The 25,118-nt window shown below is 34.9% G+C and overlaps 2 protein-coding genes across 4 annotated transcripts; one reads left to right on the top strand and one right to left on the bottom strand.

Moving 5' to 3' along the window:
* Window positions 1-336: 336 nt before the first annotated feature.
* LOC126842573 (elongation of very long chain fatty acids protein AAEL008004-like) lies at window positions 337-13,107 on the top strand. The gene is made up of 8 exons (XM_050579612.1): window positions 337-929; window positions 5,996-6,073; window positions 6,292-6,482; window positions 10,383-10,463; window positions 10,933-10,989; window positions 11,062-11,167; window positions 11,826-11,962; window positions 12,360-13,107. Exons 2-8 carry the CDS (start codon window positions 6,010-6,012, stop codon window positions 12,537-12,539), a joined length of 816 nt encoding a protein of 271 aa, XP_050435569.1. The 5' UTR covers window positions 337-929; window positions 5,996-6,009; the 3' UTR covers window positions 12,540-13,107.
* Window positions 13,108-15,914: 2,807 nt separating this feature from the next.
* Window positions 15,915-23,322, bottom strand: LOC126842555 (medium-chain acyl-CoA ligase ACSF2, mitochondrial-like). Of its 3 annotated transcripts, none has more exons than XM_050579577.1 (13): window positions 22,913-23,322; window positions 20,158-20,341; window positions 19,313-19,441; window positions 18,994-19,217; window positions 18,765-18,882; window positions 18,423-18,518; window positions 18,094-18,242; window positions 17,263-17,440; window positions 17,054-17,161; window positions 16,786-16,934; window positions 16,561-16,702; window positions 16,263-16,373; window positions 15,915-16,171 (listed from the first exon to the last, which is right to left on the bottom strand). In XM_050579577.1, the coding sequence occupies exons 1-13, from the start codon at window positions 22,933-22,935 to the stop codon at window positions 16,052-16,054; spliced, it is 1,731 nt and encodes a 576-aa protein (XP_050435534.1). In that variant the 5' UTR covers window positions 22,936-23,322; the 3' UTR covers window positions 15,915-16,051. The 3 variants fall into 3 exon arrangements, with proteins under 3 accessions (XP_050435534.1, XP_050435535.1, XP_050435536.1); XM_050579578.1 differs by lacking the exon at window positions 22,913-23,322 and adding an exon at window positions 22,199-22,436; XM_050579579.1 differs by lacking the exon at window positions 22,913-23,322 and adding an exon at window positions 21,288-21,505.
* Between the last annotated feature and the right edge of the window lie 1,796 nt (window positions 23,323-25,118).

Raw genomic sequence — 25,118 nt, 5'->3', positions numbered from 1 at the left:
ATCCACCTGACCGCCGCGACAAGACCTGTGACACCGACGACGGTAAGGAAGTCATGCGCGATGACGGCGTGTGTCTTAAAGGTCACACGAGACGTTATGTGAAACGTTCGGTATAGGAGAGGGGGGGGGGGGGGTGAGGGGGGGCAAGAGAAGGTAAGGGGTGGGGGGTGCTCATCCCGGCCGTATTGTGACCCTCAAAAATATAAATAATTATACCTACACCGGAGCAGCAGCAGCAGCCCGTTTGTCTTTGGGTTTTTTTTTTTCTACTCGACGGATTTGGTGGGGCGGTTTGTGCGGATTACGCGAGAGTATATAACCGGCGAACGGCCAGACACATGCCTTCTGTGTGTTGCAATAACCGCGTGCATGCGTTTATTTTATAATATATAATATGATAATATAATATACACACTTTATTTCACTTTCATTTTCTCTGTCGTCGAGTGTCCGCGACTGGTACCCGCAACCAGTCTGAACACACCGCCAGCAGGCTCGTCGCCGCCGCCGTATCTCCTCTCTCGCCGGATCGTCCGAAAAAGTCCTATTCGCCTATGTAAATAAACATTTTTTGTTTTTTTTTTAATTTTAAACAACACACACACACACACACCTCGGATAAGTTTACCGGCGGCCGCGAAAACGCAGTGTTTTATAAATAAAAATATTATTATGCGGCCCTCATGTTTACCGCCGACCGCGTTTACGATTAGTGCCGACTTCAAGTGGTTCACTTGAACGTTCTCGAAACGGGGCCCCTTATTTTTTTTACTATCTTCTTATATATATATATAAATATTATTGTACATAATATTATAATATAGTTTTGCCCACCGGTTGACGGTCCGGCACGCGCCCAACAACAACAGCACTCGGACTTTGCCCGTGTCGACAAACAAACAACAGCAGCAGTCGCCAAGCAATCACAGGTAAACACATTCATTGATATACGGACAAATAGACGGTTAGGTATTGTATATTGTATGTTATTCTTGTAAGTATTTCACTTGGAACGCGAGTCCGGCAAATAACCGTGTCAATGTGTATTACACATAACATAACATTATAATATCGCGTACCTACCTACCTACTTACTATTAGTTAGTTATTACACAATCACCGCCGCAGCCGTTACCGGCCAAACAGAGTTCAACCGACTCAGAAACCTGTTTTTTACTTCCATCTATCGAACCGATCTCGATTTTAGCCGTTTCCTTCACGGGATAGGCGATTCGCCTTATCGGCCGAAACACAATGTCGGCCAGATATTTTCAAATAAAATACAATGTAATGTTTTTTTTTTTTTTGAAACATTCATATCGCCCGGACCCGGGTACCCGGGTAACTCTGTGTAACTAATTCGGATCGAAATATATTATATTATATTACTTACAACACACGACTCGTTCGTTGGAATTTGGAGAAAAAAAAATTGTAAAAGAAAGGGAAAGTCATCCGGGCGTTTAGCGCCGACAGAACTTGTCGAATTCGCCTTTAGAAAAAATAAAACATTTCAATTACATAATCCCAATGGAAATCGCCCTACTAGGCCAATCGGTGCTATTATGGCGGCAAACTAGTTTGGGTCGCGTGAGACGTCACCGTCTTGGCATTCGACCCGACAGGACAAATGCAATTGCATTGTTTGCAATGTAAATAATAACGTGCGTGTACATCGGCAACGGTTGGGTCAATGGAAAATAGTGAAAATAGTGTGCGTATGTATGTATGTATGTATGATGTGTGCAACGGAATTGCAACCGGTGAAGTAACACTCGAGTCACGGCAAGTTTGGCCAACACGTTTCTTAGATCCGTCTTCCTGTGCTGTGCGAGACACGAGTGAAAGGTAGTCTCGGTTTGAGGAATTCGGTAAACCGAACAGGGACTTGGCCTTGACACGGACACGGCGAATCCGGTCAAGATGACGGCGGGCAAAGATGTAAAAAGGCGAAGAAGAAGAAGAAGACTCGTGGGGATGATAGCCATCGTCTACCCTTTGTGTACGTTGTGCTAAAACCAGAATTTGCCGTTCAGAGGGTTGGCGTTGGCAAAGACCAGAGGGAAGGGTGGGACTTAAGATTAGCGCTACGTTTAAATTTTTCTCCCAGAAAAATTTGAAACGTAGGTATTTAGCGCTAACTTTAAGTTTTCAGGTTTTACGGTAGTGCTATACCGGAGGTTAGGTATTTTGGACGGGTTTTCCCGCTGTAAACATGCGGCAAGTATGCACAGCAATGTGTATATTGGCCATTACTCTCGAGTGTTAAAGTCTCCGGTAACGTTATTATCGCGTTAAGTCATGTAGACGTACATCTTAGCTCTCTTGGCGAGTATGATGGTTTTTCCTTAACATTTGGCAAGGTCATTGCGAGAACTGGGAATATTGTGTGTGTTTCACAATCGCATGGAGACGTTATTGATTGCCCTGTCGATGAGACGGTACAATCGTCGATCAATCTCGACGTTGCCCGTGATAAATCATTGCAGTATACCACAAATTATTATGCTTAACACAAAGAAACCAAAACCGGCCACTAGCCCATATATTGGCCAATCGTTGGGTTAGGTTCCTCTGTCGCCAAAAAATAACCCACAAACAAATTTTCGATTACTTAACAACAATAATTATTATATTGTTACAAGTCACCCACGTTCCAACCTATAAACAGTGTAATGTTATTTTACTACACAATGAGTTGTAAAAAATACCATTAGTTATGAGAATCAAGAGTGTTGGGTTAGTCTATGTCTCACAGCTAATGGCCAAAGTTGCCATAAGAAAAAAACTCTGGTTCTCATCTCTCGATGTTTTCACTGATCTAAGAAATCATGCATTTTATTTTCATTTATTTTTCCAAAGAAATCTAATACAGACCTAACCTAAAAATTTAAATAATTACCAATCTGTTGGCCTATGTCTAATATTATAACTGTACAACAATATTTTACCATTTTTTTTTTTTTGGAATAAAACCCAAAATAATTATATTTTTAAAGATTTTTTTTCTTGCTTAATACGAATCTAGTTTCAGATATTCTCTATTTGCTTTTTAAATCAGAACCTATGAACATCGTTATCAGAATTTCTTATTAAAACTTGACCGCCAACTCCAGGACAATTCCAGAATCAGTTCAGACCTAACTTTTATCACAGTTTTAAACGGTATACACATTTTGAAAATGATAACACTAGGCGCGCTAATGGGGTAAACTGAGACTAAATTCGAAAAACTAATAAGTAAATATTTTAGGTTCCACACAATGTAGTGCGGTGTCATTAAAAGACGGTTTGGTGTTTTAATTTGTTTTTGGGAATGTCAATTAACATGTATACGATTGGGTCCCCCGGTATGTCGGCTTGGGGATTTAAACCTTAAGTAAAAAAAAGATTTACAAAAAAAAACCACTCATTATCCTTAGGTATGATTTGGCTGTGTTTGGTATCTAACTAATTGACCACCGTCGTAGTCGATGCAGCAATATGTATAAATAAAAAAAAAATCGATACCCTGACCTACATGGCCGCCTGCTACATAATAATCATTAAGCCTATGTTATGTGTGTGTGTGTGTGATATTAAAAAATATATATTATATGTGTAAAAAAAACACATTGTACACTATTTCAAACCGCCGCGAGTTTGTCGACGGGACGCCTCTTGTAACCTATATTGACATATTAGGAAATTAACTGCGCATCGCACATCCACTAAGTACATACACCTGAATATAAAATATTATCTATAGCTTCATAGTCCAAATCGCAGTTTTAACACACAGTGCAAACGGGGCTAGAAGCAACTTATGAAGTTTGGTCGGTTAAAATTTCCATACTACAATAATTATTGACTAAAAAAAAAAAAGGGTCAATGTCAATAAATTGTTGGCAAAAACGAGTTAGACCGCTAAACTTGTATTTATAAAAAAAAACACCCTTCGCGTTGTGTAGGAAAACATAAAAAACAATATTAACATTCCAAGTTCAAAGCGGCGGCCGTCTTCGAATTACTAACAACACCACTAGAACCATTCTAAGTACACCACTGCAATGTACTATATCTATACATTAATATTTTTAGTTATGGCCGTCACTTTTTTGTTTACATTGAAAGTGACCCTTCTGCTTTTATCTGTTCTGTGGTTCACCTCCACAGCTCTCTCAAGACACAACTGAATCATGAATATTTTTTTATTATCTACTGTCAATATATGTACTTTGAACGTCTCCCGTCGGAGGAAAGTCTGGAGGGGGCGAGGTTAAGCAAAAATTGTTGAATTTTGAAAACAACACCTAACAAGATAATTAAGTTTTAACATTTTAGCATCTCGAATTCCGCCAATGCCGTCTCCCTTGACGACCTTTCGGCTTGGAAGCTGCCCGTGTGTGTTAACTGTTATCAGACATTATTATCTCATCGGGTAACGTCTTCGCGGCCTTCCCGGTGTCTTCGTGGCATCCGGCAAACGGCCTTTACCGCAACGGTGAACAACAACATCAACCGGCGAGTTGGGATTTTTCGGCAATAATAATTATCTCTTGGCGTGACGTCTCGGCCGGGCAATTATTCTTGTCGTCGTACCCGAGACACATAAAAGTACACACTAATCACTTAACGTTAAGACTCTGGCGTGCCCGACAACCACATAACCCGACCTAACCTTATCTCCGTGGAAACTGCATAATGTACTGTTTGGAAAAAAACAATCTTAGCGTTTTTATATTTATTTTCAAATAAATATTTTAAACTTTACCTAACCTAACCAAACCTAATCAAATCTAACCTAACCTAACCAAACCTAATCAAATCTAACCTAACCTAACTAAACCTAACCAAACCCAACTAAACCCAACCAAACCTAACCAAACCTAACCGTCGGAACCCGTTATCAGCGGGAATAGTGCAAAAAATTAAAAATCCTTGGATTAATCACTTTTGCTATTAAAATAAACTACAACGCGGTATAAAGGCTACACGGCCGCCACGATAATATTATAATATTCAACGACCTTATGACGTATCGAGTGTAATTTTTTTTTTTTTTAACACTATACTTTCATAATAAACCTACTGCACATTAACGAAAATATTCAGTGGCATTTTGAAAACTAGTTTACCAGGTTACACGTTTGGCATGCACTAATATGTGTTTTATTATTGTGACTGTCATTAGGCTACATTATTATTCTCGTTTGGGGTTTGAGGAAACATTTCGAACGCAATGTGAAAGGTATCATAATAGTTATTGAACAAAAAAACTGACCCGAGTACTTGCAGTATTACAGGAGTATTAATTTCACAACTTAGCAAGTGCAAATTGCCCAAATGGGCTTACGCCCTCACAATAATAGTCCCACAGCGTTCAAGACTAGGAAATCCGCGGTAGTGTAATGTACCTACTCGGATATGATTCGTGTTGTTGTGAGTTGGCCAATGACAAGGCAAAATAGCTGAAATAATTAATCGATTTAATCCCATCGAAATCGTTTATTATAAGCAGTGGGACTTGATTTCCTACAATAATATTGTTATCGACGGTTATTAATAACACATTACATTATTGTTATCGCACTACATTATGTGGGGGCTTAATGGATTACATGTTTTAGATGAGCGCGACCTTAAGAAAATAACAATGTATAAAAAAAAAACACACGGATACGAGTGTCAGCGTGGTAAACGGTTAAAATATTATACTATTATTATGACTTAATATTAAATTGTTAATAATGAGGTGAACATTAAAATACAAGGTGTCTGTGACGACGATCCCGGCAAAACATTACTATGTTTGGTCTGTCAATGTTAATTGATAACAATATTGAGAATTTCTCACCGCAGATGTTGCGACCCAGACCTTAAGTCTGTCCGGGTTAAAACCTTGGGAGTTTCTCAGGAAGTCTCGTCCGTCCCACGATACACCTGATATATATATTTAACATGTTTATTTTGTTGTTTGTTGTTGTATGCTAACGACATTTGTTTGTTTTTGCAGAAGACGAATGAAACATGGCGTCGGGTCTAGTGAACATGGCCATCGACCGATACGTCAACCTCGTAGACTCCATCAGCGGTAAGTACCTATATCATATTTTATTTGGTTTTCTTATTGGAAACATTAGAACATCTTCAGTTCTGCTGTTATCGTGCCCAAACTACCTTATCGGCCGTCTAAACAACACTGTCTCCTCCAGAAACAATCCTGCCATATCCGACTTCACTTGGCACTCGTGCTGTTCCTCGATTAATTATCATAAATTTGACATGGAAAACCCAATATTTCATTCGCAGATCCTCGAGTGAACGACTGGCCGCTGATGGACAGTCCGTTTCCCACGCTGCTCATGGTCATCACATACTTGTACATCGTCACTTACCTGGGACCCAAAGTGATGGCCAACCGAAAACCCTTTAAACTCAACAACGTGCTGGTGTTGTACAACGCGGGTCAAGTCGTCTTCAGTCTGGGCATGCTGTGGGAGGTAAACTATGATTAAAATTTTAACTTTGTGCAAACCCGTTGAAAAAATAGGAAAAACGTTTATCCTTTACCGTCGCGTCCAAGTACGACGCATAATAATAATAAATATATTCAAGTACACGATTTCCAGCGGAATCGCATATTAATAATAATAATTGTCGCGCACCGTTGCAACACATAAAAACAAGTTTTTTTTTTTTTCCTTCTCATAATATTATAGTGGCTGACAATGTGTAAGTAATAGTCTCGTTCTGGTGGGCAGTGGGTCATCGAGTCTTCTCCGCGGCAATTAAATTTCGCCGATAAATAATAATATAATATACCTATACATACATTTCCCTAAGGACGTAGAAATAACGCGTTACGCAACCCATCAAGTGGGTACACCTATTCCGCAAAAAAACTTGTTGAAACGTCCCAGAAGATAATAAAAGAGAGCGACTCGTGTCATCCGCATAACCAAACAGTGTTATAGTGTTTTTCTTGCGCAAATCGCACGCGGAAGGACCTCTTCTTCTTCTTCTTCTCTTCTTCTTCTTATAAAACAGCAGCTTACACGCCTAACCCGGACGACCCCGTTCGATCGTTTCAGGTCTACGGGATTTGAGGTCGCTTCTGACCTTGACCCAATTATGTAAAGCAAAGCAAAAAAGTCGGACGTTTTCCGACCGCGAGCCGACATTGAAGTCGAAAAGCGTTGGTCGGTCGGTCGTACCGTGTCGTTACATAAAAAAACGGCAGTGGGGCAGTTTTTTTAGCTTGTTTTTTTTTTATCCATTCGGAATGCTATCTACACACACACACACACACACACACACACGGACAACCAGAAGAACGTGTGCCGAGAGATTAATAATATTATTATTTTATGATGTAACCGAACGACCGGGCAACGAACGGCCCTCTCCGGTCGCCCGCCCGCCCGTGCCAACCGGGTGATGCAACGACCCAGCCCCGGTCAGCGTTCCTTGTTTTTTTTTTTTATATATATGTGTATATTTTTTATATATAATATTTTTTTATTCTATCCATTCCATATACTATATACTGGTATACTCCTCCTGTCTCCGCTGCTGCTGCTGCTGCTGCTGCTGCTGTTTTCGCTCTTCACACACACACCTACTTTCACTCGGCACACCGGGTCACACCGCATCGGGGTCATGATCGCCTCGGCTGGCTGGCTGGTTGGTTGGCTGGCTGGCTGAGCACCACGTGTTTCGCGTTCAAACGATCCTTGTTTTTTTAATTAACAACTAAAATATATACCCAGGGATCCGCAGAGACAAAGTCGTTGCTTAAAAAACTAAAACAGCTGTTGATTGAATGGGATAAACTTAACCGAGCAATGGTTTTGGCTGTACAAACACGCCCTAGGTTGGACAACGCGAAAAAAATGTATATTTATACAATAATATTATTATTGCTAGGTACAAGTAATTGTGTTTGAACTAAAAGCTATAGAATGTGCAGAGACGGATTAAGAGTTGCAGCGCCCTCCGGCTATCAGCCAACGGCCACTCCCTTCCCTTTAAATAAGGATTTATTTGCAAGGGGGAAACAAGTAAAAGCCGCCATAATACGTTTATTGTTGTTGTTAAATTTCACATACATTATTTACATTGATAAATTGCGGAAAAAATATTAAAATATTTTCTACATTTATGTTTTATCGAATTTCAAATTATTTTCGTTTGGCAACACCCTGAACTATATAGCCTAGTTAGCTAGCCCGCACCTAAATCCGTCCCCGGTGGAATGATGTTAAGTTTAATCGATTACAAATTTAGCATTTTTTTTTTCGTTTTTTACAAATTTACTGTAAATATATATTACCTTGGGCACGTGTGCGCAGCCTCGACATCCTTAAGGTCACGACGACGGGCGATCGCACACGAAAAAACACGAGGTCGCCGAATCACACACACCGGGTTGAATCCTCCAAATTAAAAAAAAAATTTTTTTCCACATTTGCATACTCGCATTCCGTCAGTAGGTGCGTTGTAACGGCATAACAGGTTCCTCCACGGATAACTAATTACATTATATCATTAGTATTATTAGTATTATAGGTACGTCTCGGTTATGACGGCTTTACCGTATGCAGTTCGACCTCATCGAACCCCGTCAAAACGTTCACTAGTTTTTTTTTTTTTTACCCTCGGGGTAAACGAGTTATTAAAAAATATTGTAACATTAGTCCCAATCGTCCACAGAGGACGCGGCACTTACCTATACTTACAAACTAGATTTAGCGCTAAAACCGGTAGGTAAAACTCTGCTAGGAAATTCAGAAAATCCCAACTCGAACAGCTGTGCCTTTTGGACGAGTGTTTTCAGTAGTTTTTAAATTCAATTAATTATTCGAGTTTTGAGAACCCCAAAAAACTCTCAGGGTTCCAGGCTTGATCTTTCATGATTAATGTCTCAAAACTATGAGTTGCATTACATTATGTTTTACCATTGTCTAGTATGGATGTCCATCTAAAAATCAACAAAATCAGTACAAATTATACTTTTTTTTACATTTCACCATATATTTTCTGTTTAAAAAACCTTCCCCACTTTAAAACATTGCAATAACATTATATACTGCGCACATCTTGGCTGTCGGACAAGTACTCTTCGTGAGTACACTTAAGGACTAGTGGAGTTAAAGATCACAATATTATATTGTCCTTGCACGGCCATCAGTCGGTTATCCTCCGTCAGCCAGTGTAATTAGTAATTACACACAGCCTTGCCCCATCGTCGTAGTAGTAGGCCTAACGACATTGCAGAAAAATCCAAGAAAACCATCTCGCGTGTGTCTTTGACCGTTATCGACTTAATACATCTGATTCAATTGCTTATTAATTTCGTGCCACAACAGAATGATGACCTAAAAATCATAAACAGCCTTACTGCAATGCACGCTGATGTTTCGACCACCAAGTTAACAACTACTAACTGACAAACGTTTTAAATGTGATTTAATTTAGTAGTTTTTTTTTTTTTGTTTTTGGCAAACTAGCGTGGGGCGTTAAAAGAATCGCCCTGTATGTATTTTTGGCTTACAACTAATTAACACCTATAGCTATTGTACAAAAACCGTTTACTACTATTACTGCTCTGCTAAAGTAATAATAACAGTAAAGCATGGCGGACTTGCGCAATTTTGACGGTACGTTGAGTTCTGCGGAATTTTGTAACCTTTGAGACGTCGTGGTGCAACGTAGGTCGGTAAAAAACATAGAAAATAAAAAATAATGATATTATCCTGTTTGGGTGAAGCTGTGTGTGTGCGCTTGTAGACGGTGTTTCGTTTGTCTACCACCGCCACCGACAAACCACAATGTGCATGCTTTGTCGTTGCGAAACTCGCTGAAAACAGCAGACAACGCGCTAATTATAATAATAATAGTAATAAAATAAAATAAAATAATTATTATGTCACATATAGCCGACCACTGGAACAGGCCATTCATTTTCCTGTACGATGCACATTTATTTTGTTGTACAGAGTGATAATATTATAGTAGGATAAGTAGACAACTGCAGTTTTGTAGTTTTTCATGTTGGAAACACTTTGGTTAATTCGCATTGTTATCTTTTCAAATCCACAACAGTTTGCTGGTAATTTCGACCGGTCGACAACCGGTTTTCGGTAAAGCTATTAAAGTTTATAAGTAATTTGTACAAAACTGGTTGAACGTTTTAAGCGAATTATTGTTTTGTTTAAAATGTTTAACTGTTACTACAACATCGTAAAACGACATGAACAAAAATGTTTTCAAAAAGAAAAACTACAAAGTTGTGCAATTAGTACTTTAAGAATAGCTGAATGGTGTTTTGTCCTTAATGAATCATCCTATCTATTATATATATATATTGTTAAAGCTAATATTGTTTGTACATTTTTCAGCACTTGATGAGCGGTTGGCTACTGGACTACAGTTACAAATGTCAACCAGTCGATTACTCACACAACCCCACGGCTCTGAGGGTAAGCGTTTGGACCGTTTTTAAACAAAACCTAAAATAATTTATTCGAATTTGGTCTCAAAAAAATCTCCAACACCTTGATATTTGTTTTTAAAAGTCCCAGACCACTTAGTAAACAAAAAAAAACTTGTCACACACAGTGAAAAAAAAACAATTTTCTTTGTGTTTAACTGATAACGTGCAATTGATCTACGTATAAATTGTAATTGAATCAATCTAGAACCATGTCTTATCAGTGAATATTTTTATTATTTTAAGTTATCGCTGTTAATATTGTCACTTAACCCGAAGAATATCCGTGAGGAAAATACATTTTTTAGAATATAATTAAACAGATGTTGTGTTTTATGTTTTATAATATTGTGTAAAACGTTAGTCCCTCTCTTTTGTGTACACGTACTTAGTTATAATATTTTTTGTTGTTAATTATTATAAAAACATTCGTTAACGTGCAAATTGAATGCTTTCAGATGGCCAATCTATGTTGGTGGTACTACATATCGAAGCTTACAGAATTTGTTGATACGGTATGTGCTGTTTTCGATTATTATTATTATTATTGTCGTTGTTACTAACGGCCACTTTACGCTGCCTTACAGATATTCTTCGTGATGAGAAAAAAGGACAACCAAATCAGTTTGCTTCACCTGTACCACCATTCGCTCACGCCCATCGAGACGTGGATTTGCGTGAAATTCATAGCCGGTAAATACATGGCCGTGTGTAATAAATAATAAGTCGTACCGACCATGTTATGTGATGTTATAAAATTTAAATTTTGCGGTTTTAAAAATAGAAAATTATATAACTTGACCCAATTCTTCGATCGATGCCACGCATTGAAAAGTACAGTCCGGGCTGTGTTCTAAGATTTAATATTCGGCCCCCAAGGCGTTGACGCAGGTCCACTAATGATCCAACGGAATTATTCTATTCACGGCTTTCAGAACCGTCACGTGGCGATGTGATGTTGTTAAGTGTTTAATTGACAATAATTTGGAACTACACTGCGAGTTGCATAACCGACGAAAAAATCGAGACGCCCAACCTTGGTCTGGTCACCGAAAAATTCATCGCGCTAGTGTTAGGAAAAAAATATAATAATCCCATTATTGTCCACACAAGTGTGCACGAGAAACGTTCAAACAGTTTGAAAACAGACTTTTTTCGGATGTCCTATTTTTTTTTAAATACAAATTTGAACGTTTTAAAGTGCGATGAGAACCAAAAGGGTACAATTGAGAATTTTTGATAATATTGTAATACTGTTTCCCAATGAAATCCGTGTCGGTTTTTATGGCTGATAATTAACACTGTATGAATTATTTTCCTCGAAAAAATAATACCAATTTTTGGCTTTCAGGCGGCCACGGCACGTTTTCCAACTTGGTGAACAACATGGTGCACGTGATCATGTATTTCTATTACATGATGTCCGCGATGGGCCCTCAATACCAAAAGTACCTCTGGTGGAAAAAGCATTTGACCACCATACAACTGGTAAGCAGAACCGGCCGGGCCCCGGGCGACCACTTGTTGCGCCTCGCGGACCACCTGTTGCGCGTCGGATCAGAGCCGCTGTCGATACACAGATATATATATATATATAAACTAGATTGCCAAAGTGTTGTACAGTGTTGAGTATGAAGGAGGACTATGGATGTGCATTATTAGAGATAGTAGTTTAGAGATAGTAGTTTGCAGGACCTATCCATGTATTGATGTAGCTGCATGAAGTGTGAATAGCTTACTCTTAACTTTTAATCGTACACACGCATATTTTCCACCAGTTAGCAATCTAGTTTATTATACATCTATCACACCGTCTGTGTGTCGATCGTATATTTTGCATTCTTGTCCTGTACTAAACCCCCCCCCCCTCTCCCTTTGCCCACAGTTGCAGTTCACGCTGGTGTTTTTCCATTCGGCCCAAGTGCTGATTTTCGACTGCGGTTATCCCAAACTGGTGGCCGCCCTGCTGCTGGTGCACTCGACCATTTTCTTCGTGCTGTTCTTCGACTTCTACCAACAGGCGTACAAGAAGGCGAACAAGCAGCTGCAGGCCAAATCGCAATGACCGCCGCAACGTTGCCTACCGGCGAAAAACGACTAAAATCAAAAACTAGATATAAGAATATTGAATAAAAAAATTAAATGAATAAAACGAAAATATCAATACCGTCAACGCGTTGAACACGTGTACGTTTGTTTCTATACATCATATTGTAATATAAATATATATATATATATATAATATGTCTTATATTATGTTAGTATCGAATGCACGCGCTCGTGTATTTTTTTTTTTGTAAATTTCACCTATTTAAGTTGTTCCAAAAAGTATAATTGTAAGTATTGAACGCGACAAACGAGTCGAGATATTATTATTTTTTTTTTTTAAAGATATTTATCATCGTTTTCCCCCTTCCCTCGACTAGATTTTAAAATGTTTAACTATATCATTACACGTTAAAATATATATATATAAATGTATTTTATAAAATAATGTACGCTCATTAAATTATAATTTTTAAGTTATACATATATATATACATACCATTACAAACGAGTACCTATATCATAATATTATTATTTCACTATCTATCATTAATGTATACCGTTATCCACGTCTATTTATAAGCGTACAATTAGAATATATTATTATTATTATTTTAAGTTTATATACATGATTTTAACGAGACTTCGAGTTTATATATTCATTGGCAATATTATTTTTAATAAAATCAAACATAATAACCTGCGTCGGATTTATTACAACCAATTAAAAACTAAGTATAGGTACGGTTTACTCGTAGACTTAAACTCTACTTCAATGAACTCATCGCAATAATGCACTGAGCATGCCATAAGGGTTTCCAATTTATCTTCCAAGTAAATACTCACAAATTCAGTTCGTTTTTCAAATTAATGTTTATGTTCAAAGAGTTTGTAATCTTATTTTGAACTTGCTTGGCAGCTCTTTCTTATTGTTTTGTTTAAAAACGGAGGTTGCGTATAACTTTGAACTTTTAGTTCAATAAAGCGATAACTGTTAGTAAAATTGTTTTTGAAAAATATCATTCAAATTAATATTAAATATTATCATAAAAACTGTGTTCTAAAATGTCCATTTGAAAATGTGTCATTAAGGAAAAAACATATTAGCTGTACTTAAGGTCTATAATATTTAACTTTTAAAAATTAAACTCAAGTCAGGCCGATGCAAAATATCAAGTGTACATCAATTATATACCGGGTGTTATATTAGGATTTAATCACTGTAATACTATTATTGTCCACTAGAGAAATTTTAGAGAAAGGTATACCCTACACTCCCTTTAAGTAACGCTCATAACGTTCTCGTACAAAACTTATTAATATATTGTATAATTATTATTATATATTGTTAGTATTTAAAAAAATACAAGGTTCTAGTCTCATAGCTTATGTAGGGTGACACGACCGAAATCCATGGCTAATGCAACTAAAACCACTTACTGTGTCTAATAGCAATTATTGCTTGATTAAGACTAGACAATTTGTTGAGCTTACAACTCCAGACAGTATCTCATTTGTTCACTAATACTGTAATAACACATCAATTTATTATTGTTCAATATTAATGGCCAGGGTTTTTTTTTTAGATACTTATGTTTGACATAAGTGTGTCACCCATGTTTCACTTATTAAAGTAGGGTTTCTGTAAAGTAAAATAGTAAAAAGTAAATATATATTAATATTATATACCTCTGGAGTCTGTTTCTCCAACACACGTTGTTGTTTGCACACACTTGTATACAAAACAGTATACAAACTGTTTGTCTTTAGCTGTGCATTGTTAGGATTTAGTACAGTTTTTAATTCTAATAAAACATATAAAACAACAAGTTTAATTATACATTTTATTTCATTTCAAAACAACTCTTATATCTTTACCAATTTAGTCAGGTATCTTGTAAGAATGTTCCTTACAGGAAGAATGAAGGGTTTTTTACTGAATTGTCCGAAAATAAGAATTAATTGTTTTATTATAAAAAAACCCATCGAACAAAATGTGATTTAACGTTATATTGTAAAACAAAATGGCCCAAATAGGTGAAGACAAACTGAATTTCAAAGTTTGTATTTACTTAAAGAAATTGACTACATCTTTATGAATCATATTGTCATGTAGAATAGGAATATTGGAAAAAAATCAGGCGATTTATATAGGCAAATAATCATACATATCGACGGTTATTGTTGTCGTTTGGCAATCATTACCAGCAAAACCTAACAAGTGGTGCTAACTATTATTATTTTTTTTTTAATGATAAACAATTAATAGAATGATAAATCACATTTATGATCACACTGACAAATTGATTACTAAAATAATAAATTGACAATAACAATGCACACCTACATAATCTAAAAGTGGGAAATTTAAATTTTGAAAAAGTAGATGTGAAAATGCGCCTTAGGTATTTATTGTTTTTTTTTTTTGTTCATCTTAAATACTTTGATTTCATTGTATAAGAGATAATTAAAATTTATTGTAAATTAAATCGGTTTCCAGTTAAAGAATAATAAATGGAAGAAAACGAGATATTGTCACTTTTTTCGGTATAACCAAACACAATGACTTGAAGCAATGCCAAATATTTAAGAAAAATATGAGATTGTTAATGATTTTCTATTTTTCTATTATTCATTTTAACATATTAACTCCCGTTTAAAGTAAAGTATATTTTTTATGCTACATCACAATGATCAAACGCAATTATTATCGGACAACAATGTCATGCACATGATAGACTCATTGAAACCAAATAAAATATAATATACAACCATCATCGTGCAAATCGACTTAAATATTATCATTAAAAATGCCATTATTATGCTTATTAAAACAATAATAGTTGTATATTACAAACAAATTGTTAAATTGCCACAAAAGTAGTTAACAAGTTCAATCAATAGGTAAACAATCAGTTCAATTAGTTTAGGTAACTCTCTGATTTCGGGGAAAAAAATAGACTTGACCCTATTTCAAAAACGCTAAAGGAAGACACTTAGAAGAAAGAAATCTTAAAAAAACATCACATTATAATGATCATAAAAAGTTCTTGTAAAGATAATGTGATAAATTATATGCCTATAAAAAAAATCATAACGTCAAATACATTTATTTTATTTAAATACGTTTCATTCATTTTTTAATCACAAGTGCTCACCACCATCGGTTATCAAGTGTATACAAAACAATATAAATAAAACAAGAATATTCTATTATCTATAAAAACATGTAAGCTTACCTAATATCAATTAGATAAACGAGTTTTATACTTATTTTTTATTAAAACAAACATAAATAATTATACAAAAAACATTAATGAATTAAGTTATGAACAAAATTTTAAATTATTATCTATAAATTATTATTTTTTTAATTTTATTATCTAATTATTATTTGTTTACAACCTAGTCAATTACATTATACGATTATTACATTTTAACAGAAACCCCCAGGTCTTAGATACTACTGTGTGTAAATTAAACGAGGTACTCGATACACTACTGGCAGTGGTCGTGTTAATGACAAATCAGCTATTCGTTCAAGTGGTCAATCATAATTTCGCGGAGTTTGAATTTCTGAATTTTACCAGAAGCCGTTTTCGGGAAGTCGTCCACGATCATCACGTGGATGGGCACTTTGAATTTGGCTATCTGCAATCGGTACACAAAACGCACGTTATTATTATGCAAACCACTGTCGTTTCCCAGTCGAGATAATAATTAATAACGATAAATCACTCACGTTGCCGTAGCAAAATTTTCGTACGCCAATCTCGTCGAGCTTGGAATTTTTTACAGTTTTTACGGCGGCGCAAACCACTTCGCCGAGCCTTTCGTCCGGTATACCGAACACCTATGAAAACAAAAGGGTAAAATACATGGTAAGAAATCAGTTTAGCTTCCATCACTTCTGTCTCAATGGCTGAGCACGACAGGGGGCAAAATATTGTAGAAAGGGTAAATATTTTTGTTCGGGATAGGCACGACCCATTTTATATAGACCTGAGGAAGAGTACATAACCTCCCCGTCGTCTACTGACCTGAGCCTGGACGATTTCTGGATGAGTTTCCAGAAAGTACTCGATCGTCTGCGGTTCTATGTTTTCTCCGCCTCGAATTATGATGTCTTTTATCCTGCCCGTGATCACGCCGTATCCGTCTTCGCTCAATGCGAATACGTCGCTATATTGTAATTAACAGCCATCGAGTAATATGATAATAATATTATAAATACGTTTGTCTTTATCGCTATTGAGTAAGCCTACCCCGAACGAAGCCATCCGTCGTCGTCGATGGTCTTTCTTGTCATTTCCACGTCTTTCCAGTAACCCGGCATGACGTTGTACCCTTTGAACCAAGCCTCTCCCGGAGTACCCATAGGCACCACGTCGCCGTTTTTGTCCACGACTTTCACCTACAAACACAACATCCACCTCCATTACATTAAGATTTTACAAGTGTTATCTCTTCTCAGTTATTCAATAATCCATTTTAATGTCAGCTAATGAGTACAATGTCATAATGTGATCTTACTTCGCAGTGATCGAGCACTTGGCCAACGGAAGTGCACGTTTTGTCTTCGGGTTCGTCTGGGTTGGAAATAAAGACAACAGGACTGGTTTCCGTCATCCCATAAGCACACTAAAATGCAATATATTAACAATATACACCGCGGTTTTTAATCATCCTGATTACAACAATAGCTATCACTATGCACCAGAGAATACAATATTAGTTATTACCGCTAAACGTCCGACATTGAGAACCGTTTTGATTTGTTTGAACAATTGTGGAGAACACAAAGCTCCCCCGCAAAATGCCACTTCCGGTGTTGTAAACGTATATCCTTCCTGTAGGAGTTCTTCGGAAACGCAAACCAAGTCGACGTACATTGTCGGCGTACCGTACAAAATGGTGCATCTAAAAATTAATGATTACAAAAAAATAATAATAAAATATATGAAACACGTCTAATTTTGTTTAACTATAACGCCTAACCTAACCTAACTTTGATCAAAATTGATGTGTTTTATAGCATGAATCTGTCAATAACTAATACATTTTTGAAGTCATAATAATCAATTATTTCTTGATGCCAGCTGTTTTCTACGGTCACGCCCCTTTGCCCCTTGGCCGGCTACCGCATGACTGATTTTCGTTTCCGTTATCAATAGTTTCTTGCTGTATTTCCGGCTCTCTTCGTCCCGTTTGGTCTCCGAAACGGTCTGGAAGCGAATCGGTTAGTCTTCAGAAGAGCGCGGTACGAGCAACATCGAACCACAGCCCTGAAGATGGAACGTGCAAACGTTGGCGAACTAGTCAAGACCTCCAAGTGAGAATAACCTCAAGTCATGTGAATAGTGTAAACCATGTAAGATTTTACAACGACTATTATAAAGTTATAATTAGTCTACTTAAAACCACAACAAGCCTTGTTTTGAAAATAACCATCTCAAAACAAATCATTTGTATCCTTTAATTATAGAATTTTCTTGGGTATTTTAAACTGTATTGTAGACAAATAAGAGAATACTAATGTTAAAATGCGGTAATAAATGAAAAAAAAAACTAACTTTTCGTGTACAATGGCCTTGGCAGATTCGATGGGCTTATAACCGCAAGCCGGCAACACCAATGTGGTTCCACTGTGTAGGCTCGCCATGATTCCAACGACGGTACCGAAAGTGTGAAAAAACGGCACTTGCAGCAATATTCTGTGTTCCTGAGAAAAATGTAATAGTATTTAATTTTTTAACTAACAAAGCATGATCTAGTCTTTGCGTTAGAATAATTTAAACGAATATTATCGAAAAAACACGGTCCGGATAACGTTCAGAGCGAATTTTAGATTTTTCTCTTTACCTTAAAAAAAGGCATTTTTATTTAATAATATTCAAGTCACCTTTTTCTTCAACAGCAGTCTTTTACAGACGAAGTACGAATTGTTCACGATATTGTAATGCGTTAGGCAAGCCCCTTTCGGAGAACCAGTCGATCCCTGTAACAGTAAATTTATTACACAAGAGTTGACAATTTCCTTAAACAATCAATTATCCGAAAAAAGCTGAGAAAACTACACCGAGCCCGTTTTAACTGAAAAAATGCTATCAAAACAAAAATTTCCAAAATTACATTACCAACTTAAAAACCAGTTAGATTGGATGATTAAAAAAAAAAACTTTTTAATCGTTTATAACTTGTAACGTTGTATGTTAAACGACGGCTATTAATAATGTCGAATTACCGAAGTGAATTGTATATTGCATATCTTATGCGGGTTGAGATCAAGGTTTAACTTTCTTAGGTAGGCGGCAGATTTGATCGTTCCCGATTGGCACACGTCCCAGAACTTGATGATCCCGCTGGAACACAAAATAGCAACTAAATATGATTTAATAACAACAATAATGACAGTGTGTACACTCCAACAGGTGCAAAATTATTTGTATTTTAATATAAAGTAAACGACTTACGGGAGACTCGTTTCGGTGTTCATGACGATGAATTCCAAATGGGGTAAATGCCTAGAGGTCACCGGTTTACCGTGTGGTTGCTGCTCGATTTCTGGCACAATGTTCTTCAGCAATTGATAATAATCTTGACCAGGGTTGTTCTCAAAAGCGATCAACATTTTGGCGTCGACTTTATCCAGACAATGGTAGAGTTCACGACTCAGGTACAACGGGTTTATGTTCACCTGCAGTGGGTTAGAATGTGATTATTGAAAAAGCGTTTGTGCTTTGTTAGGTCTTTCCAGAGCGTCGCCTGGACAATATTAAGCACGGTCCTTACGGCTATTAAGTCGGCCTTTATGGCAGCTAACAATGTGATTTCCCATTCCACCGAATTGGATCCCATGATGCAAAGTCGGTCACCCGGTTTCATGCCCATTTCCAAAAGTCCAGCTGCCAGCTCGTCGACCTGCGACCATCAAAGAGAACGACATTGTTCACGAATTACAATAAATTAAGCAAGACGGAAAAAGTTAATTATTTAGTGATAAAAAAAATAGCCAAGTTAACCTTGACATTAACCGTCATATGATCTAGTATACATTTAAGGTATCATGGCCAATTAAAGTGTTGACTGCTTGGTAGGAACTTGCAATATAATAATTGTATACAATTTTATTAAAATCATTAGTAATTATCTAGTTAAATTTTGCTAAATAATTAGTTTATTTGAAGTGAAGATGTGTATTTTGAACTGATCTACAAATATTATTTTACAAAAAGCTAATTCCCTATGAGGATTTAAAGGCTGATTTTAAATCAAGTAACTCAAGTACTAAATTAATTATAAGCATAAGAAGAACCACCAATTTTTTTTGACCAAAATGAATGCATTTTTTGATAACTTTTTTTCTAAGAAATAAAAAACATGTATGTTATAAAAAAAAAGGAAATATATATTTTTTAGACTGGTTCAAAGTCTTAAAACTGTATGACTCTTCTGTGGGTGCACATACCGTTGCATTACAAGGTAAGCTAAATATACACCACTGGTCAAAATACAGGTTAGGTTAGGTTTCATTTGTACAGGTCTCAGATCGAAATTTGTTTAGTGATTGTAATAATATAAAAAACTGCAAGCCGAGTTTAACTTCTTCTAAACGTTTGTGTATCGTTAATTCATACCTCGTTTTTGAGTTCTAGAAAGGTGATTCTCCGGTTCTGTTGTACAGAGACTATTGCTTCCCTGTCCGGATAAGTCTCGGCCGCCATGTCGACCAATTGACCGACTGTCATATTTGTCAGCGGTTCATTTTGGATGCCTTTGTAATAACTCGGTTTCGGTATACTGGACGAGTCCGTACTTGAACTGCAAAACAAAAATAGGTCTCAATTTAGAAATTGTGCTTACGAGTTCACGGTACACAACGATAACTCCCAAATCGGCTCAATTTTGTTGTAACTAACAAAAGGTATAAAGAATGTTGGAGACAGGATAAAAGATTGTTTCATAAAAACAAAATATTTCATTGTTTTTTGATAAAATCTTATTTTGTGTTCGGTGGAATTTCAATGGAGGCCCTCCTAAATTAGTACAATATAACAAGGCTACCAAAAACATATTAATATGTTTGATGATCAAATTACGGTTTTTTTATTGAGAACAACAGACTTAAATATTACTCCAACGATATTTCATCCAAAATTTTCTTGGAAAAATTTGTATTCCAAAATATTTAAATAAAAATATAAACTAGTTACAGTATTTATAACTAGTGAAATACAAGTGAGTTTACAAGCAGAACTAAACAAGTTACTAGTTATTTTTTTATGACTCTTACTAAATAAGTACCTAACCTAATTTGTATACAAAATTCTGGTAACTGCGATGCCGGACAAGTTACATTTTCAAACTAACTTAATATTAGTTCATTATAAATAAAAATCTGCTTGCTAGTTGTAATGTTACATCATTTTTTAAGAGAATTTTGCTATAAATAACACATTTCTGAATATCTAAATTTTACAGAATTGTTTTATGAAGAAATCCTGGTAAAACTCAGAGGTAATTAATTGTTGTGTGTGAGTGGCACGTTCTAAATTTAAACTTAAAATCAACATATATAGAATTATGTAATTGTTGTTTTATCATAAAAATTAATTAGTTCTTAAAATCATTAAGAAAGATGAAACTACCAAAAGTTGAATTTTTTTTCAGAGATTAGAGTGAATCGAATAAAAAACAACATGTGAAACTATTATATGTATTTTATAATATTATTTTTTTATTATATTCCAGTTCGTCTTTTACTTACCTTTTGTCATAACCGCTCATTTTATACACCGTTTACGATTTAACTTTATAATATGAAAACAATTTTTTTTTAATAGGGAATTACAGCTTTCAACTGTTTTTCAAGACTACTATTTGAACTGAAAAATTAATTGAATTTGAACACCAAATGTGAGGGAATAGAGTCTGAATCGCCCAGAACTAAGTACAGTGTGCACTAATCTACTGCCAAAGAATAATAATGATTTCTTACAACGAAAAAAATAAACGCGTTATTCTTTTAGTTGAATTTTTAATAAAATAATTTAATAAAGTAAACTAATTAAATTGCAATTTCTACTACCTTTATTATAGAATATTTCATGTCATATACTTGATTTTAATTATAATCAAATTTTAACAATGGCTAATTAGTTTTTTTTTTATTATATCTGCGACCATAACAGCAAAAAAATGCATAAAATTATCATTTAATTTTAATACTATCATATAATAAAAATAATATGGTAATATATTCATTAAGATTTTTATAAATTTTCAGAGTGAATAAAACTACACATCTAATAGCAATAATTTAAAAAAACAAAATGTAAAGCTAAATTTTTATTTTTATTAAGTATGATGCCTGTCCTTAGGAATAGACGTGACATGAATAGATGAATATGATCAATCTTAATTATTTTCAAATTTAAAAAAAATTGTATGACTGTTGGAGTGCGGTTAAGTAATTCACACTGATAAAAATCAAAACCGGTTATCAAACGTGGGTAAATATTTGGTACCACTAAAAACAATAGATAAGCCCCTCAGTTTTTTTTTTAAATTGAGTTACAGTGATTTTTGCCGTTGGTAAGTCGAGTAAAAGCAATAAGCATAACAGCTATTAAATACATACATATTATTTTATTATATTTAAATTGGTGTTTTACTTACCTTTTGTCATGATCGCTCATTTTATATACCGTTTACGATTTAACTATACTACTTGAAATATAAATATATATATATATATTTTAATAGGGAAAACACAGTTTTAAACTATTTTTTAAGACTACTATCGGATACTGAACAATTGATTGAATTTCAACACCATATGTGTGAGGGAATAGAGTCTTATCGCCCAGAACTAAGTACAGTGTGCACTAATCGACTGCCAACGAATACTAATGATTTCTTACATACAAAAAAAAATCTCTTTAAAGTCAAATTTAGTTTTTAAAAAAATCAAGCATGGCCAAATATTTCTTCAAAGTCGAGCAGATGTCAGAATTATAGTTGTGGAAATGTGAGAACTTTTTTTAGAAAAAAAAAAAAATTATAATACCAGCAATATGCTATTGTTTTTAGGCCCACGTTTTGTCAAGGTCGCTAAGACTTTCAATTATCGAAAATATCATAACGTACCTAAAATTTTGTATTATTGTTCGTTATTTGAAATATGCACTCGTTTAGTTTACCGTTATTGTATTATCATGAATAATATTTTATATATACAAGTCTAAAAAGCACTCTACGTAAAATAACACGAATCAAACTTACTACTCTGACTTTTTATTTCCCTCAAAAAAAAAAAAAAAATAACAATAGAAGAATGAATTATAATGACTATGATGATGGTGTATAAACTACTATTTCAGAACTACTTACGGATGATTCGCTTGGATGTTCATGACGATGACTTGAGAAATGAGGTAACATGAGATAAATGAGTGATCACCGTTCTACCGTCTTGTGGTCGCTGTGCAATTAACGATTGAATTTTCATCAACAGCTATTGATAACAACCCAGGCGAGGAATGTACTCCAGAACTTATTTGGAAAGTCTCGTGGACAATATTAAACACGGTAGTCCTTATGGCTATTAAGTCGGCCTTCATGGCAGCTAACACAGTGACTTTCCCCCATTCCACCGATATGGATCCCATGATGCAAAGTAGGTCGACCAGGTTTTATGTTAATTTCCAGAGTCCAGCTTTCAGCTCGTCGACTTGCGGCCATCGCAGAGAACGAAATTATTCACGAATGAAATATTATTATTATTAAGCACGACGGAAAATGCTAATTTTTTACACAATAAAAACGCCAAGGTTAACATCAATCGATTTAGTAGACTGCAGCTAAGCGTCTCGGTTCAAAGTTGAAATGTTTGATTGTATTTCTATAAACTATTAATTGAGTTACAGCGATTTTTGCAATTGATAAGTCGAGTAAAAGCCATGTGCAAAAGTAATAAATATATTATAAATATTGTTTTATTATACTTAAATCGGTGTATTGTGTTGGAACGATAATTAATATTTTTTTACCTACAATAATAATAATAATAATATGTTGTTTTCGTTGTAATATTATAACATATGTAGTCAAGATTAAGTCAGCAATAAAATAGTTGTTTTTGACACACATATTACATTTTGCTAATGTAACCTCGTTTCATCATTATAATTAGCATTTGTATAGCAAGAGAACAGGACGTCTAACTTTATCTGTTAAGTTTGCACGTTATATTAATAATGTACGTCACACTGTTATTTTATTCATTATTAATAATATAGTTTATTGTTGTAATTATTATAAGTGTTTACCAATAGTAATGTGTTAATCCGTTTATTTATTTATGTTGTTTTTTATTGCAATACCAAACTGCCATTCGTATTACTCGTTATACATTTGTTATTATTATTATTAGTAACATATTATTAACACTTACCTGTTGCCATCACCATAATATACCATCATAAACGATTTAACTTTACTACTTGAAAAATATATCCATTTTAATAGGGAGCAATTGTTTTTGAAAAAAATTAGTTAGTTTCAAGTTTAATTGTGTCAAAATTTAGTTTTATTTGTAATGTCCAAAAACAAATTTGAGCATTTAATTTGTGTAAATTAAGTAAGTTTAAATTTTACCCGACACCGTTATCGGGAGGTCATCCATGTTGATCACCTGGTTGAGAAACTTAAACCTGGTTTTTTATCCATCGATAAGATATAAACGGAAACGTACAAAAATTATCATTTTGTAATAATTAAATACAATACCAACGTTGACGGTGTTATGTATTTATTGGATTTCCATTTTCTATCTCGATTCGAAAGTATACAATTACAACGACTACAAAACGTTATTTCATCAATTATTATTATCTAAATAATCGTTTGTTAAATAGATAATATTACACCTTACGTACATTTACCAATATAATATTATATTCTAATAAAATCACTTTACAACAACAATACTAAATGGAACACCCGACGTGCTAATGTGTACAATACGCTGACTAATATTACTAATAACTATAATGTTGGTATACAGGGTGATGCACTTATCGTGAACCATTCAATATCTCATAGGGTTTAATAAGGAGTTGACATTTTTTTTTCATATTATTTTTATACAATGTGTACCCACAATTTACAATGTGTATACTACCTGGACGGAAACAACACAGATATTGATGTGACAGATGTGATTAATTTGTGACAGCTTGTGAAGAAATGATAATGTAAAATAATATACTAGAAAAACACGCTGAACCAATTTTGGCGGTAGTGCTGTATTTGTCATAAAACGGGCTAAAATATATTTCAATACAATTTTGTAACATTGTCATCACCTAACGCAGCAAGGGTTAAGTGTAAAGTTATTTTATTCAATAATTTTATTATTATTACAATGTAAAAATTGTAATATTATAACAGTTATATTATACAAGAAAATTTATTTTATTACGAAAAGTGTTTGTTTTGTTGAAGTTTAACAATAATTAACTAATGGTATTAATGAGGTCTGTAGCGGTCAAGGCTTCGTTACAAACTAATATAGTAAGTGAAATGCAATGCCAGT

The sequence above is a fragment of the Adelges cooleyi genome, unplaced genomic scaffold (assembly GCF_023614345.1).
Source record: "Adelges cooleyi isolate 19-005CV unplaced genomic scaffold, UGA_ACOO_1.1 ACOO_flye_CR_arks_rails_tigmint_CR_PRNA_55, whole genome shotgun sequence".
Lineage (NCBI taxonomy): Eukaryota > Metazoa > Arthropoda > Insecta > Hemiptera > Adelgidae > Adelges > Adelges cooleyi.
This window is presented reverse-complemented; position numbering and strand designations above follow the sequence as displayed.

Coding starts and splice junctions, on each gene's coding strand:
- LOC126842573 (XM_050579612.1), top strand. CDS start 6,010: ATGGCGTCGGGTCTAGTGAACATGGCCATCGACCGATACGTCAACCTC. Junction 6,074..6,291: donor CCTCGTAGACTCCATCAGCG/GTAAGTACCTAT, acceptor TTTCATTCGCAG/ATCCTCGAGTGAACGACTGG. Junction 11,168..11,825: donor TTGCGTGAAATTCATAGCCG/GTAAATACATGG, acceptor TTTGGCTTTCAG/GCGGCCACGGCACGTTTTCC.
- LOC126842555 (XM_050579577.1), bottom strand. CDS start 22,935: ATGAACATCCAAGCGAATCATCC. Junction 19,218..19,312: donor TAAAGGCCGACTTAATAGCC/GTAAGGACCGTG, acceptor AACCCACTGCAG/GTGAACATAAACCCGTTGTA. Junction 17,441..18,093: donor AAGGCCATTGTACACGAAAA/GTTAGTTTTTTT, acceptor ATTAATTTTTAG/ATGCACCATTTTGTACGGTA.